This window comes from Leptonychotes weddellii, chromosome 3 (assembly GCF_054177405.1).
Source record: "Leptonychotes weddellii isolate Sample4059 chromosome 3, ASM5417740v2, whole genome shotgun sequence".
Lineage (NCBI taxonomy): Eukaryota > Metazoa > Chordata > Mammalia > Carnivora > Phocidae > Leptonychotes > Leptonychotes weddellii.
The window spans coordinates 5924393-5939552 of record NC_138371.1 but is presented as its reverse complement, the minus strand read 5'-3'; the positions used below and the strand labels follow the sequence as shown (position 1 = coordinate 5939552).

General features: G+C 41.3%; 1 protein-coding gene across 6 annotated transcripts in view; it reads left to right on the top strand.

The window, feature by feature from the left end:
- Window positions 1-15160, top strand: part of DGKD (diacylglycerol kinase delta) — a 116472-nt gene that overhangs the window by 25730 nt on the left and 75582 nt on the right. For 4 of the 6 annotated variants that reach the window (XM_081813358.1, XM_081813360.1, XM_081813362.1 and 1 more), the window contains exons 2-3: window positions 422-532; window positions 2206-2286. The exons of 1 other annotated variant lie outside the window; for it this stretch is intronic. In XM_081813358.1, coding sequence (XP_081669484.1) covers window positions 422-532; window positions 2206-2286 — 192 coding nt within the window. Of the gene's footprint in view, window positions 1-421; window positions 533-2205; window positions 2287-5796; window positions 5848-15160 lie in introns of those variants that run through there. One more of the 6 variants, XM_081813365.1, reaches the window with a different exon arrangement.

Below are 15160 nucleotides of genomic sequence, written 5' to 3'. Positions count from 1 at the left end.
CGACAGTTTTGGCAGCAGGATCCTGAGAAATGGCAGGAGGCCAGAGAACACGGAGACGGGGCCAAGAATAGCTGAAAAATACCAAATGCTGAAGTTAGAGAATGCTCTGGCCCCTTGCTGCTTACTGTGGCCCTGCGAGTCTTCTTGTCCCCTTCTGTGGATCCCCTGGGCATGGCCAGGCACACCGTGGGCCCCTGACACCCTCACTGCTCAGGCACGCCATAGTGCCTCAGAGAATTGTGTAGCCCTCCCGGGCAGCGCGCTTGGCCTGTCCAGAGGCCAGGGTCTAGGGAGAGCGTGACAAGTACTTCAGTCAGGCCCCTGGCCTACGCACACGCACTGGCCCGTCTGTGCGGTTCCACGGGATGGGCTCGAGGGCACCGTGCAGACGCTTGCTCATGGATCATTTCTGTGCTTTCAGACCGTCATCAAGGAGGGGATGCTGACCAAACAGAACAATTCATTCCAGCGATCAAAAAGGAGATACTTTAAGCTGCGGGGGCGAACGCTGTACTACGCAAAAACGGCAAAGGTGAGGTGCTGTGGAGACCACTTGAGAACAGACTCGGGAGGGGCCGCAGGGGAGAGCTTCCCTACCGAGTCCGCATCCTGGGACAAACCTCCACTGCTTACAGCTGTTATTTCCAGCGAGTTTGGTAATACTCCAGGGTGCTAGCTTTAATTTGTCTCAAGGCATGTTTTATTTCTTATAAACTCTGGCTTTTACTCACTTTTCTTTTCCTTAATGTCCTATGTCACCATTGGGGAAAGGGGGAAATGTCGCAGAAATAATCAAATTACAGTTAAAGATCTTTCTTTTGGAAGAATTGGGGGTCACAGGCTTATACATTTCTTATGGGCTAAAATATCTTTTTTTTTTCTTTAAAAGCTCTTTATTGACAAATGCTTTTAAAGAAATTGTCAATTTATAATTGACAAGCAAAAAGCTATAGATATTTAATGTATACAACTTAATGAGTTTGGAGATAAGTAGTACATACGTGTGAAACTACTTGAAGCTGTTTTTGGAGCGTATTGGGCTTGTTGGTGTGTGAACAGAACGGTGAAGTTCTGTCTCGAGGCCTCTAGCCGAGCTCCTCCTTCCCCTGTGCCCGCTTGTGCGTGAGCTTTGCAGCGAGAGTCACCGGGCTCGAGTGGAAGACAAGGAGCCACTGAAAGCCACTGAATTCCGTTGTGTTTAAGCAAATGTGTGTTTGTAAAGCTAGTTTTTGGTGTTCTGAATACCAGTATTTTATCGGTTATTGTTGTCAATACTGATATTTTGGTATTAAAATGTAAATGATTCAGATTCCAGATTTTTTTTTGAGATGTATCCGTAGAGAGTGCATTAAAATTTGAAATTGAACAGAGCAACTTGTTTAGAGAGGGTTCTGACCACATCCCTCATTAAAAAAAAGAAACCAAAAAAACAAAAAACCGCTTATAGTTATTTTAGTTCTGTGTGTGTGTGGGGAGAGATTTTGGGGGAGGAGGTTTGTTACTTTAAAAGGGTGAGTCTCTTTTCTAAGTCATTAGCATTTCCTCCAGGTGTTCCCAATGGAATCCTCTTAGAGGGGACAGTAAGGTAAACAGGAGATGGGCACTGTGGGGATTTGGCGGGAGAGTGGAGAGGAAATAGGTTGGGGGGAAGGTCCCCAGTGTAATTCCCAGTGCTCCTTCTGGAGCCTGGCTGTCTCCCTCTCCAGGACTAGATTCCTTCTGGTCTGCTCCTTTGGTTTTTTTCATGGCCAGATCCCTTCTATTTGGGTTGGTCTCTCTTCCTAGAATCATTGATTTTAGCCAGGACCTTTCCCCCTAAGTGTGCCAGCTGGAAGGACAGAGGATCCTCAGGCTGGAGCCCTGCTCCCTCAGGTGGACTCTGTGTGAGGGCATGTTTCACATATAAAAGTGAAATGCTGATTACAAAAAATAAATACGGAAATCACAGTGGTTTTTTGTTTTGTTTTGTTTTTCTCCACTAATGCAATCACTCATGAACTCCTGGCTTAAAAAACACTCAGAGGTCTACCTGTGAGCTCTGTGCTCTTGGTTAGAAGCAGGTAGGGTGGACGCAGTCCATGTAGTTATCAAGTGCTCAAGTCCCGAGGTGCTTGGCATTGTGGGTGCTTGGCTGCGGGTGAGGGAGAGTGGCTGGGCCAGGGGCCTTGGCCCCGCACTGACCGTGGTGCCCGTGTCTCTCTCCAGTCGATCATATTTGATGAGGTGGACCTGACAGACGCCAGCGTGGCTGAATCCAGCACCAAGAACGTCAACAACAGTTTCACGGTGAGACTCTGGACCACACCTTTATTGATTCCTCACCACATTTTGCTTTCCTTTTTAATTTGAACAAGTGTGTGTGAGCAGTTCAGACCTTTTTATTTTTATTTTTTTCTGATTGGAACACTTCCTGGCAAATTTTGAATTTAATGTTGAAAATAATAGAATGGTTGGAGAAAAACTGAGAATTTGGCACATGTAAGCTCAAGTGAACAAGAGGGTCCAAGTGAATTTTTTAACATGTTGTTTACATTTCTCTAACAGTTTTGCACAGAGGTTTGTTTTTTATGATTATTGTAGAAAATTTGGAAAACATAGGAAAATATGTCGAAACAACCATGATTCAGCTACCTCAAAACACATGCTGTTGATATTTTGACATTTTGGTGTGTTTCGTTACATTTAAACTGTTTCCCTCCCTACCCCCAAATTTATAGAAGGTACACTGTACTTTTTGCGAAAGTTCCAAATGCCTAAAATCATGTGACCTCACCACCCAGAGGTAGCCAACTGCTCACTCTAGAGTGTTCATCTTTATTTCTAAATACCTGTGCCTTCCCCCTCATACACCATGAGATTGTTGTGATCCTTTTATTTTATACCTGTTTTTTTTTTTTTTTTTCCTCTTGACAATTTATGGTGGACATTTTCCCATGTCAGTTGATCAAATGTACCTCATATTTTTTAATGGCTATATAGATAGCATTTCTGGTATGACTACAATTTTGGGTTCAGGGGCCGACTTTAAAATCTGTCTGTATTGAGTGTGATTCTAATGGCAGGAATGGGATATTTAAATGTATGTTTCTCTGTATTATTAAGCCAGCCAGTCTAGAAGCAAAGTATGCTCCCTGATTTTTTTTTTTTTTTTTCCAATTCTTTTATAACTCAGTCAAAGTGGGTAATTTTCTTTACATTTAGGATCTGACATTTTGGGTTAGTGTTAGTTTCAGATACTTTCAGGTTTTGTTTTATTTATTAATGGGCTGATTATTGATGTTGCTGATGTGAATGGGATTTTCCTTCCTCCATTTAGACTTCTACTTATTTTGTTTTGATATAACTAACTACTTGGTTTTGGTTCATGGCTTATCGAATTAGTCAGACTTTCCTGATGGTCTCTCTTATTCTTTGTTTTACTTGGAATATTTTTATTTTTACTCCATTAATTTTATTGTTTACTTACTGGCTAGGGAGAGACTTTTAAAACTATAAGTGGATTATTTTGTGATTTGTGGCTTTTAGACTTTTTAATAGGAATAGGTATTTTATTGGGGTGTTTTTGAGCATTAATTTAGTTTATTGTGTTGGTTTTAGGTATTTGTGCATTTCCTAATAATAAATTGTTCTTGGTAATGTTAAATTTTGCAGCCCAATTTTGTGTTTAGAATGTTCCTATCTAATGTGTATGGATGGACATTTTCTTTGGGGCAGGAGGTAACTTTTGTTGTGTTTTGATCTCAGAGTTATACTACTCTCATAAAATTCACTTAGTAACTTTCCATGACTTTATGTGTTCCGGAACACTTTATAAAGCTTTAGAATTGATCGTTTCTTGAAAGTATGAGAGAACTTACTTTAAATTCTCTGTCATAAAGACTAGTCAGAGAGTGGTCGCCTGGGTGGCTCAGTTGGTTAAGTGTCTGCCTTTGGCTCCAGTTATGATCCAGGGTCCCAGAGCCCAGCATCGGGCTCCCTGCTCTGCGGGGAGCGTGCTTCTCCCTCTCCCTCTGCCTGCCGCTCCCCCTGCTTGTGCTCTCTCTCTCTCTCTCTGTCAAATAAATAAATCTTAAAAAAAAAACAAAACACGAAAAGCCTTAAAAAAAAAAAGACTCTTTAGGGGAGGTAAGGCTGTGAAAAGTTTTATTTTCACTTTCTGATCATTTGAGCTTTTTTACTTCTTGACTCCATTTTTATAATTTACTTTCCCACTTATCCCACCTTTAAATTTAGTAGCTCGGATTATTTGCACTTTAAACCTCAGTGTCTCTGGTTATATCCCTTTTGCATTTCTAATATTATTTGTTTAGCTTTTGTTTTTCTTGTCAGATTTCTTAAACTCCATCCCTTTTGTTGTTTTTGTAAGAGAACCAGTTCTTGGATTATTGATCAGTTCCATTTTTCTGGTACCTAATTCAATTTCTGCATTTATATTTATTGTCTCTTTTTTGCTTTTCACAACTTTTAAAAACAACTTACTGATTAGCTTATTCTTCTGTTGTGTGTGTGTGTATATAATCATACTGACAATAAAATTATATAATGAAAATATGAGGGACTCTGAATTGAACTCTGAGTGCCTTTCTGTTCACATTCCAAAAGTTGTTTTTTTCTCCTGGTAGAAAAGTGTTACTAGAGTCAAATTACTGATCATTCAAGTTATTAAGGAAAATTTTGAACTATATAAATATAAATAGGAAATTTAAAACCATCCATATTCCTATTACCCAAAGATACCTGGTAATATATTTTGGTTGATGTCATCCCACAAATACATTTTATAAAATATGGTTTTTAACCTTCTTTCTTTAACAATGAGCTTTTCCTCTCAACCTTTAAAATCTTGTTTACTGATGCTACATAGTATTCTAACATATAAATTGTAAGTTTATTTAAGCAGTCCCTATTATAGTGAATGTTACATTTTTTTCCTATCATAAATAATATTGTGATATACACTTGTACACAGATCCTTTGGTGCATTTCTGATTATTTCTATAAATTCTTAGAAATGGAATTCCAACAAAAAAAGAAAAAAAAGAAAAAAAAAAGAAATGGAATTCCATTTGAGGTACAAAGTATGAACTTTTAAAAGGCTTTTGACAAATAAATGAGGTACTGAATACATGTTACAGCTTGTATGAGCCTTGAAAACATGATGCTGAGTGAAAGAAGCCAGACACAAAAGGCCACATATCTTACTATTCCATTGATATGAAATGTCACAATAGGCAAATCTGTAGAGACAGAAAGTAGATTAGTGGCTGGGAGGGGGTGTGGAGGAGGGGGGAATGACTGCCGGAGATACAGATTTTTTTGAGGGGATGACAGAATATTCTAGAATTACATACAGGTAGTGGTTGCAGAACTTTGTGAGTATGCTAAAACACACTGAATTGTATACTTTAAAAGGGTGAATTGTGGGGCGCCTGGGTGGCCCAGTCATTAAGCGCCTGCCTTCGGCTCAGGTCATGATCCCAGGGTCCTGGGATCGAGCCCTGCATCGGGCTCCCTGCTCAGTGGGAAGCCTGCTTCTCCCTCTCCCACTCCCCCTGCTTGTGTTTCCTCTCTCACTGTTTCTCTCTGTCAAATAAATAAAATCTTAAAAAAAAAAGGGTGAATTGTGCGGGAATTGTTTCTCAGTAAAAATAAAATGGAAGAAATAGGATGGTACTATGCTTTTGGTACTATATGAGTTAATATGGAGCTTTGTCAGCTGGATCTGAGAATGAACCCTGATTCATACATTGTCTCTATGGGAAAATGTGTTCTGACTGACAAACACTTGACTTCCAGATGTAGATCCTGTCTGCGTTGGAGAGACCTCTGGAACTCCATCTCTGTCAGGTAGTCATGGATAATTCCCAGCCTTCAGGACAGAGGCACCAAGTCTTTTACATTTATTTTCCATTTCGTTACTGCTTTAAAAACTGCCTTTTCATCTGAGGATGTGCTGAAAGGACCAGAGAAAGATTAATACTAAGGTTCCCCAGTAACATTCCAAGATAAGGAAGCTCATCCCATGAGTGATTCATGATGGCATGTGGAATATAGAGATAAATGGGGAGAGCTTGCGGTCCAGTTCCCCCCAGTCATGCTTCTGTAGGGAGTCTGACAGTTCTGGGGCTGCGGGTGATAGAAATATTTTCTTTGCTTAAAATTCACACTTAATGATTATCCCTCTTTCTAACCCCCTGCGGTGTTTACTGTCTGAACTCTGAACCAGTTGCGTACCATACAGCGAACTGCCAGAGTCTCTATGTGGTCTCTCTTCCATCGGCTGGGCCCTCGTGGACTTTGCCAGTGCCTGGCGCACATGGTCAAGGCACAAGAGCAGAATGAACAAATGTATTTGCCCAGAAGCTGTGACATTTCCTGGAACATCTCATTTGGTTTTCCAACTATTCCAGTAGTAATTTCCCATTTTCACAATTTCTACTAAAATTGCATGCCTGATACAAACAACGAGTCAATGAAAGCTGCTGCTATCATGAATCAGTTAATGGTTGGGAACCTTTTGTAGCTGGAGAAGCAGGAGTAAATTCCCTCCACGGTGCAAAAGGCTCCATTTTTATTCCTCCTCCACATGGCCAGAGAACCGCACTGTAGAGAAATTGGGACCCGTGGGACAAGAGACTTCAAGGGAGATATTTGGGGAGAGGAGAGATTTTTTAGACAGGCTGGGTGGAAGAGGTGGAACAAGCGAGACTTATGTAACTATACAGGGGTCTGCTTGTCCTCCTAGTCTTTAAGAACAAAGCGAAGCTGAGATGAAGCTAAAGACATAAGGACTGCCTTTAGAATCTTCATAGGTGGTACGGTGGTGGTGGGAGCTTTCAGAAGATGGGGAGTAGAGCTGACAGTGTCCTCTGCCTTCTCACCTTCAAGTGGGGCCGCCCCTCACAAGGCCAAAAACAAAGTGGCATGAAGAAGAAAAGGGGATTTGCCAACTTTAGATCCCAACTTCTGTAATAATGTGAAATTGTCTGTTTTTGATGATTGAACATGTTAATACTAATCAGTGAAAACTTAAAGACTTTCAGAGACGTCATTGCCCACTTGCCCTTAGAACTTATGTCAACAGGACTTCATGAAAGTTCTCTTTTTCTGTCCTTTTACAAACACCACGTGTTAGCATTTTAGAATATCTTTGCCACTTGGATAGTTTAAAAATGGTAATTTGTTTTGATTTGTTTCTTTGACTATCAAAGTGACGTTGAACATTGGCCATTGAATTTTTCTTTTGATGATTTCTTCCTGTGCTTTCAGATAGTTAGCACTGTATTTTTAGGGTTCAAAATTACCTCACTCATTCACTTTCTGTCTAAATCTGCCTTCATTGGTTGTGATAGTTTTAGTGCTTTGTCTTTGTCTTTTTTTTTTAACTAGATTTCATACACTAATAGTGGGGCTCATGTTACCAGGTAAAAATACTATTCATTTTTCCTTTATGCTTCTTCCCATTTTCTAACATGTTTTAAGATTATTTTTAGCATTATGATCACAAAATTACAGATTTGTGCTGAAGGTATATTTTTACTACCATAACTTTCCAGAGGGGTTTGTCAAAGCAGAATTTCTATTTTACTGGAAGTTTATCTATTTCAAATAAGTTTTTAGATTGAAAAATGACTTACATACCAAAAAATACACTAATGTGCAAGCTTGATGTGTAATGGCCACTCAGATCAAGTGATAGAACATCTCCAAGCCCAGAGAGGCTCCCTTCATGATCTGTTAACCTCCCCTCTCCAAATGTAACCACTATCCTGACCTCCAACACTGTAGATTTTTAGTTTTGACGGTTTTAGATATTTGATATAAATGGCATCATAATGTATATTATTTTGTGTTTTTGCGATCTATGCATTTCCTAATATCATGGCACTTGGGGGATTTTTCTAGTTGTATTGTTATTGATTTCTAGTTTCATTCTACTATAATCAGAAAATATGCTTTATGATTTTAATCCTTTGGAATTGTTGAGACTTTTTATGACCCACCAGTTTTCATAAATGTTCCATGTGCATTTGAACATAACTTTGATTCAGTAGTTCCTGTATGCATTTGATGAGGACAAAGGTTTAGTTATTTTTCTCAAATATTTTATAACCTACTGATTTGTTTTTCTGTTTGTCCTATTAGTTATTAAGATTTATTAAAATCTCCTACTGTGATTGTGGACTTCCCTGTTTTTTGTTTTCATTCTATTAGTTTTGCTTTATATATTTAGAGGGTTATTTTTAAGTGCATATAGATTTGGGGTTATTTTACATTCTTACTAGATCGAATTTTTTATGAAATAACCTATTCTCTTCATATTTTTTTGCCTTAAAGTTTGTTTTGAGTTACTATAGCTGCAATATCTTTATTTTGGTTGGTAATTGTTTTTTTTTTTTTTTTAAAGATTTTATTTATTATTTGACAGAGAGAGAATGAGAGAGAGACAGCATGAGAGGGGGGAGGGTCAGAGGGAGAAGCAGGCTCCCCGCCGAGCAGGGAGCCCGATGCGGGACTCGAGGATCATGACCTGAGCCGAAGGCAGTCGCTTCACCAATTGAGCCACCCAGGCGCCCCTTGGTTGGTAATTGTTTTGTAAGTAATTATATATAATTTTCTGTCCTTTTACTTTCAGAGTTTTTGTTTATATTTAAGGTATATTTTTTATAAGCAGCAGGTGATTGTGTAGTTTTAAAATTGACCAGTGTTTTTGATGGAATTGGATTATGTTTATACTTAGATACGCTTGTACTTGGGTATAAATCTAACATATTATTACTTATTTTTGTCTTTTTATATTTTTTTCACACATTTCTTCCTTTCTTAAATGGATTAATTATTTGATTTTCCCTTCTCTTGTGGCTTGTTTCATATACATAATTTTAGTGGATATTCTACAGATTACAAAATGTATCCTTGCCTTACTAAATTGTAATACAGTTAGTACTTTTAGTGCTTCCCTGGTAATGCAAGGATCTTAGAGCCTTTATACTCTCTATACTCTTCATTGCTACTGAAATTTTAATTGAAATTACAATTAATTTGTGGTACTTAAAAAAAACCTCTATACTTTCTTCTTGCCTTTCTGATTGTTGTTTATTTAATTTTACAAATATTTGAACCTCATAGGACATTAGTATACAGTCCATAGTCATTTAGCTTTATAATGGATATTTGCCTTTTCTGTTGCTCTTCATTTCTTTCTGTATTTCTGTGTTCCATTTGGGGTAATATTCCTTCTGTCTGGAAAAACTCCATTCAATATTTCTTTAGTAGGGGTTTCTATTTTTGTTTGAAAATATCTTTATTTCAGCTTTTTGAAGGCTTTTTTGCTTGTTATACAATTCTAGCTTGGCACTAATTTTCTTTCAGCAATCTAAAAATGTTATTGTAGGGACACCTGGTTGGCTCAGTCAGTAGAGCACGTGACTCTTGATCTTGGGGCTGTGAGTTCAAGCCCCACATTGGACAGAGAGCTTACATTGAAAAAAAGTTATTGTATTTTAGCTTCCATTATTTCTCTTAGAAGTAATTTATCAGTCTTATTGTTGCTGCTTGGATGGAAGTATACCTTTCTTCCTACTTCCTACTACTTTTAAGATTTTTATTATGTTTTATTATGATTTTTCTGGCATGTTTCTTTGTATTTATCTTCCTTAGCATTCCTAACACTTCTGAAATCTGTGGATTTACATTCCTTCTCTTGTCAGTTTGGGCAAAGCCTTTTTTATTATTCAAGTATTGCTTCTACCCATGAATTTTTCCTCTTATTTTGGGGCTTGTATGTTAGGTCTTTTCACTGTCTTCCATTTGTTTCTTATATTCTTTAAAAAAAATATTTTCTGGGGTGCCTGGGTGGCTCAGTCGTTAAGCGTCTGCCTTCGGCTCAGGTCATGATCCCAGGGTCCTGGGATTGAGCCCCACATCGGGCTCCCTGCTCAGCGGGAAGCCTGCTTCTCCCTCTCCCACTCCCCCTGCTTGTGTTCCCTGTCTCGCTGTGTCTCTCTCTGTCAAATAAATAAAATCTTAAAAAAAATTTTTTTTTCTATTCTTTTCACTCTGGATGCTTTATTATCATTATTATCTTCTGATGTTCTTCAGGTCTTTCTTGCCTGTTATTAAGTCTTTCTATTGAGTTTTCACTTTCAGTTATTTTATCTTTCAGCTTGAGAATTTTCATTTGATTTTTTAAAAAAAGTTTCTAGTTACCTGTCAAAGTCCCTATAGTAAGCATATTTATTTTAAAGTCTTTGAAAACTTCAAATATCTGGTTCTTAATACCTGGTTCTTTTATGGGTCTTTTTCTGTGATCTGGCTTTTCTCTTAGCTTTTGTTCCTTTAGTCTTTTTTCCTGGTATGTCTGTTAATTTTGTTCTACAGGCATTGTTGGAAAAATTGTCAAGATAACTTTATGCTCAGATGATGATGTCTTCCCTTACCATTTACTTTTACTTCTGGTAGGTAGGCAGAGTAGCAGCAGATTGTCTTAAATCTAGTTTGTGATAGAGCTAATTTGAATGTGGGCTTTACTTTTTCCATTGGCTGGTCTCTTTTCATTTCCTCGGTTTTTTGGTTTTTTTTTTTAAAATCCAATAGTTAATATATAATGTATTATTAGGTTCAGGGTAGAGTTTAGTGATTCGTCAGTTGCATGTAACACCCAGTGGTCATAACATCAAGTGCCCTCTTTAATGCCCATCAGCCAGTTACCCCATCCCTCTGCCCACCTCCCCTCCAGCAACCCTCAGTTTGTTCACTGTAATTAAGAGTCTTTTATGGTTTGCCTCTCTCTCTGTTTTTATTTTATTTTTCCTTCCCTTCCCCATGTTAATCTGTTTTGTTTCTTAAATTCCACATGTGAGTAAAATCATATGGTATTTGTCTTTCTCTCACTGACTTATTTTGCTTAGCATAATACACTCTGGTATCCACGTCGTTGCAAATGGCAAGATTTCATTCTTTTTGATTGCTGTCACTCCTTCTGCTTTCATGGGATACTCCTTTAGGATTCTCAGCTGTAAATTGAGGTATTAATCTCTGTTGGGCTCTGCATTTGTGTTTTTCCCACCAGTCCTATGGTATTGCCAGAAGCTCTGTTCAGCCTCTCAGCCTCTTCCACTTAATGGATGAATTGGCAATTGTTGCTAGTTTAATTTTTCTCTATCATGTCACTCAATGATACTTATAGGTATCTGACATTAAGATCACTCTTTATAAAATGTGAGAAATGTTAGATACCATTTACTCAAAGGATAATGTATTTACCAAAGGGAATAAAGTTTGGTCTTTGTCACAGTTTATGAAATTTGTTGTTTAGGTCTTCTTATGATCCTATTTTTAATTTTCTTGACCTTCCTGAGACTGATGAGGAATTACTCTCTTTCAGAATAATTATATTTGTTATTTTATTCTTAATATTTGTAACACTTTTCATCTTCACCGTTTTTGAAGCTTTTATTTTTATATTTTTTTTAAAGATTTAATTTATTTATTTGAGGGAGAGAGTGAGCGAGCAAGAGAGAGAGAGCACAAGCAGGGGGAGTGGCAGAGGGAGAAGCAGACTCCCCCCGAGCAGGGAGACCGATGCGGGACTCTATCCCAGGACCCTGGGATCATGACCTGAGCCCAAGGCAGACGCTTAACTGACTGAGCCACCCATGCGCACAAACACATAAATGTTAATACCCTCGTTACTGAATAATTATTTGTCAGTAGGGTAACATCTTTTTTACACTGAACAGCTTTTACCACTAACTGTACTCTGTCTGAAACTAATATTGCTATATTTCTTTGTTCAGAATTTAACTGATAATGCATACTCTGTCTTCTACCCTCACTTTTATCTTCAGTTTTTCCTTGCTATTTTAGATTTAATTCTTGTAAGCAACATATTGTTAGAAGTTGAGTATGTCTGTATGTCTTATGCCTGTAGGCGTCCTAGAATGGGGCAAGTTGAGGGACCAGTATGTGCAAAGGCCTTGTGGTAGAAGATGCAGTGTAGACTGTGTGAAGAAGCAGAAGAAGGGCTGTGTGGCTGGCTGAGGCCAGAGGGAGAGAGAGACCATAGGAGGCCATGGGAAGGGCTTGGGACTTAGTCCTTCAACCTGTAATACCATTGAATAGTTCCGTTTGGTGAAATTCCCAGATTTGCACTGAGAATATTTTACTCTGGTTGCATTGTGGAGGGTGAGCTGGAGGAGGAAGGGGAAGGGTGGAGGATAGGGGGAGACCACAGCCCTCACCAAGAGAGGGTGGCTTCTGGTTCTGAGTGGAGAGGGGTGGAGGGTGGGCAGCAGATAGGTGGTGCATCAGCGCAGCCAGGGCAGAGGTGGATGAAGGTGTCAAGTTCCACCTGGCGCAGCGGCTGGTTACATGAGTTACAGAGTCGAGGGGCCAGGGAGTCGTAGGGGTAGGGTTCTGGATCTTCCGTGTCTGTCAAGCTGTTCTGCATTATTTTAATTTGTTGGTTTTCTCAAATTCTATTTATGAAAGTTTTAACTTTGTTTCCTGTTGCATTTACTTGTGATTTTTACCCCCATCCAGCATAGCTTTCATGTTCCTTTAGTTTGTTTTTATCCTGGCTAATTCTTGTTTGATAGAGCGGTATTTTATTTTTTTTTTATTTTTATTTTTTTTAAGATTTTATTTATTTATTTGACAGAGAGAGAGATAGCGAGAGCAGGAACACAAGCAGGGGGAGTGGGAGAGGGAGAAGCAGGGGGAGTGGGAGAGGGAGAAGCAGGCTTCCCACCGAGCAGGGAGCCCGATGTGGGACTCGATCCCAGGACCCTGGGATCATGACCTGAGCTGAAGGCAGACGCTTAACGACTGAGCCACCCAGGCGCCCATGATAGAGCGATATTTTAAAAATACTTTCTGTTTAACGTAGTCATTTTCTGCTTCAGGGAAAGATTTTCTATACTCTTTTGGGTTTCCAGATGTTTTCATTGACTTGGATTTTCCCCCCTGCCCGAGCTCTTCGTCTTTGAGCTCTCCGAAGTGGTTTTCGTTGTCTTCCAGTCCTGCACGGACTTCTTTTATGGCCTTCCTGTGGCAGCTGGGAGCTCTAGAGCGTGCCAGGCATTGAGGGCTGTCAGAGTGCAGGGCTTTTACTGACTTATTTCTCCAAGTCAGTGTTTTCATCATTTTCAGTTTTTGTCCTATTTTAATAGAGATGTGATGAAATTTCATCATCTCCTTTAATGTTATTCAGAGTTTCAAAATGCAGCAGGAACAAGTCGAAGCAGTGAGGCACAGCAGAGCTGTGTTCTCACGCTGCCACCCAGCCCGTCCCTCAGAGTCCCTCCTCTGAGTCCATTTGGTTTTCTTTGTTCCCATGCTGTAGTGTGTGCTGCAGGAGAGCAAGGGGTTTTGTTTGTTCTGCTCACCGCTTCGCCCAGGAGCCAGCACCCAGTATTTGTCGAGGAGTGACTTGATGGCTGCTCGTCCCAGGAGGGCTTGGGCCCCGTCCCCTCGCTCCTGTCCCTCAGCAGAGCGCTTCCAGCGGGCCACACTCTGGGTCGCCGTGCAGGTCTCCCCTCATGCAGCCTGCGCTCCTGTGAGTGCCGTGGGCCGAGCAGTCCCAGAAGCGCAGGGCTGCGGTGGGGGCCAGGCGTCAGGGACGAGAAGCTCGGAGGCCTGAGGCTGCAAGGGAGCCGTGGCCGGCACGGTGCCCCGGGGTGGAAGGTGGAAGTGGTTCCTGCCACAGGAACGTAGAGCGTGCAAGGGTGGCGAGATGGGCTGAGGTCAGAGGTGAAGTGCTTTCCGGGCTGTGTGGAGTTGGGGCTTTTTTGCCATGGGTATGGGGAAGCCATTCTGATTTTGGAAGCCCTTTTTGTTACAAGTCTGGCTGCTACCGAAGACTCGATCTTCCAGGAGCAGGTGGCCAGAATAGGTGTGAGGAGGCCGGGCGGTTGGCCTTCTCTTGTGGCCAGGTGGGAGGTGTGGAAGCCTCGGTGGAGCCACATTGGAGACAAGGGGCTGGATGGAGAGCATGGCTGCAGGCGCTTTGGTTAAACACGTCTCGTTACCAGTGGCGTTCCTTGTCTTACATGACTTGGGAGTTCAGTAGGGTGCTGAAGAAAAAAGGGGTTTTGAGCAGTTAATGATTACTGCTTCCCAGAAGGCAGCTCTGCACAAGGCCCCACGGTCACCTCATGTGCGCAGGGCCAGACTCGGGTGGCTGTGGACACCCTCCCTTTACCAGGGGTGCATCACTGACCCCTCTAGTTCTAGAAATTTCACCTGAGAGACTGACTTCAGGGTCGCTGGTGTTGGAGGCACTGTCCCTTTTGAGGGAGGCAGAATCAGCTGAATTGAATTTAGTGAAGATTTTCTAAACTAAGTAGGACAAAGGGACTTGTCATCGGAGGGGGACACAGGTGCTGCGGATGGACAGCAGGAAGCAGGACGAGGGCCGACTGCAGGCAGGTGTGGGCTGAGTACTGGCCCGTGTCCCTCGGATGGCAGGGAGCCCGGAGCCCGCGGGGACTGCGAGGCGTTTGCGCCCACGTTGGCTGACGGTACCTCTCTGGAAGTTTCACTGCCTGGAGCCCTTCACCCCTGTCAGCGATGTCACCTGCTGTCACTGTGTCTTGTGCTCGTGGTCCTCGGGCTTTGCCTGAGCCCCCTTCCTCCATCTCCTCCGTCTGTGGTGCTGGCGCGGGGCGGGACCTTGGCCCTGGGATCAGCAGCTGGCTCTGGTTTTGTTGAGGCACGCATCCAGTTCCCCGGGCTGGTGGGTGGGTGCCCACGACACCCTCCCTCTATTGGGGCTCTGGGACGGAGGCTGCTCTCAGCAGGGATCCAGAAAGCCAGTGCTGTGGGGGAGCAGGGACCCGAGGGAAGGACGGTGCTTTATGAGTTATGCCACTTGCGTGTTAGGGACTCATGCCATATCATGTTCAGTTACTTTTCCTTCATTTATGAGGAAAATTATGTGTTAAGTGGTATTTCCATGCTTTGGTTTTCCCAGAGGAAGCAGGGCCTCTGTCCTTGAATGTCCAGGATCTGCATTTCCTCAAATGTAAGGACCTAGACAGTAGGACTAGGTTATGTTCCTTTCTTTATTGTTTTGTTTTGTTTTTTTTTAAGATTTTATTTATTATCTGACAGAGAGAAACACGGCGAGAGAGGGAACACAAGCAGGGGCAGCGGGAGA